This window comes from Microtus ochrogaster, chromosome 2 (assembly GCF_000317375.1).
Source record: "Microtus ochrogaster isolate Prairie Vole_2 chromosome 2, MicOch1.0, whole genome shotgun sequence".
Classification (NCBI taxonomy): domain Eukaryota; kingdom Metazoa; phylum Chordata; class Mammalia; order Rodentia; family Cricetidae; genus Microtus; species Microtus ochrogaster.
This window is the reverse complement of record NC_022010.1, coordinates 48,771,036-48,773,156: the sequence shown is the minus strand read 5'-3', so window position 1 is coordinate 48,773,156 and position 2,121 is coordinate 48,771,036. Positions and strand designations below refer to the sequence as shown.

The 2,121-nt window shown below is 41.5% G+C and overlaps 1 protein-coding gene across 1 annotated transcript in view; it reads right to left on the bottom strand.

The window, feature by feature from the left end:
* Lrrc58 (leucine rich repeat containing 58) overlaps positions 1–2,121 on the bottom strand; it is a 20,778-nt gene that overhangs the window by 7,178 nt on the left and 11,479 nt on the right. The window contains exon 3 of the mRNA XM_005344970.2: positions 894–1,171. Coding sequence (XP_005345027.1) covers positions 894–1,171 — 278 coding nt within the window. The remainder of the gene's footprint in view (positions 1–893; positions 1,172–2,121) is intronic.

Genomic DNA, 2,121 nt, shown 5'->3' with positions numbered 1-2,121 from the left:
CTCTGTAGACCAGGCTGGTCTCGAACTCACAGAGATCCGCCTGCCTCTGCCTCCGGAGTGCTGGGATTAAAGGCGTGCGCCACCACCGCCCGGCTAAATTTGTAATTTTTAAGGCATTCCTAAGATAAACAACTCTTTAGAATACTAAAGAAGTCAATAAAAACCTGGCAAAGAGAAGAGTTCTTTTCTTTTTAGAGGGCCATTCCCAAAAGGGCAGATTCTGGCACACTGGATTTCACAGGAAGCAATGGTGTGAATGCTGCCTCTTACAAATCTTCACACCCATTTCAACAGTTCCTGCCTCTGCCAAAGCTACTTCAGGACAGACAGAGGTCCACAGAGGAAGACAGCAAACCTTGCTTCTGAGGGGAGTTGGCCAAACCAGCTCAGAGAATGCTTTTCTTTTTAAACCCAGCCTTTTTGTCTTGCAACAATCTTGGAGAAATTTAACTTTTGTTTTCCTCTATCACCTCTCATCTTAAGATGACCCTTTCTGGGAAAAATCTCACCTGGCTCTGATAAGGCTGTGCCACACTTTCTCAGTGTTTACACTTGGCCCCATGCCAGCACCTTTCCATACTCATTAAAAACGGACTCGCATGCAAGATAGCCAAACATTTTCAAACTATTTTAAGGAATTAGAACCATTTACACTTCTTTGCGTTTCCTTTCATCTGACCATCTTACTTTCAACACCATGTTCCAAAGCAGGAAGACATCCTGGGTATTTTCCTTGTGTTTGAAAGAAAACTATTGTGAAAATAATTTCTAAGGAAGGAGGCACAGGGGGTAAATGCCTTTGTGTGAAGATACTTTAGCTAATTAAATCAACGCTGAATCAATTTTTACAAATGGCTAAATGAGTGAAAAAGGCCAACACCAGACTCACTTACCACCACATTTTGGGTTTGGGCAATTGCTGGCTGAACCCAAGTATCTAAGGAGATTCCCAGGAAGATCATAGGGAGTGTAAGAAACACTTCGGATCTTAATGGTCCTTGCAGCTAATTCCAGAAGAGTTGGAGGGTCATATGTTAAATCCCTAACAAAACGGACAACCAATGGATTTCCTCGCAAACTCAACTCTTCCAGATGAATAAGGTTGAGGATCTCACGAGGCAGGTATGTCAGCAAGTTATTGTGAAGACTCAGGGAACGAAGGGAATGCAACCTAGAGTGAACACAATACACAAGCCAAGGGCAGCGGATGAGCACAACAGCCTAGAAAGCTACGTTTACATACATTTCTATACATACATAAGGACGTCTATGTGTGTATACTCAGGGTCTGAGCTTTTCATATGAATGAACAATTAGGATTGAGGCCAATAAAGGAAAAGAATTAAAGTGTCTAAAACAGCTCAAAATACAGCTTCACAAATGCTACCAAAGACTTTCCCTCTGGGATCTTAAGAGTACTCAAAACATTTACAAACTATCCTGAAGTCCTAACTTAAACACACACACACACACACACACACACACACACACACACACACACAAAATGATAGATTTAAAGACATTGAAGGGCATATTTTATTTATCACTTACATACCCGAAAATAATTTCAGGTATGCTATGAACAATGATCCTTTTCATTATAAAGCCATACCAGGACACGAGTGCTTAACATCAAATACAAACTGCCAAGTTCCACAAGACCCAAGGAAAGCTATACCAAATATTTCTCTCTCTCTCTCCCCCTCTATATATCTATAGATATGGATATAGAGGTAGATAAATAGATATTTGTATCTAGGTATATCTAGATATAGATATATCTTTAAAATAACGCAAACAAGAAGAAAGCTGAGAGGTTGGGTCAGTCAGTAAAGTCTCTGACTTGCACAAGGATCCAAGTTCAATCCGCAGCATCAATGTGAAAATGCCAGTAAAAAATGTCAGGTGTGGTGCATACTTGTAATCCCACAAGTAATTCCCTGGGGCCTTCTGGCCAACAAGTCTAGACCAACTGATGAACTCCAGGCCAATGAAAGACCCCATCCACATGAGCATGCATACCTGTACCTACCTGCACACATACATGAAAGACCCCATCCACATGAGCATGCATGCCTGCACCTACCTGCACACATACATGAAAGACCCCATCCACATGAG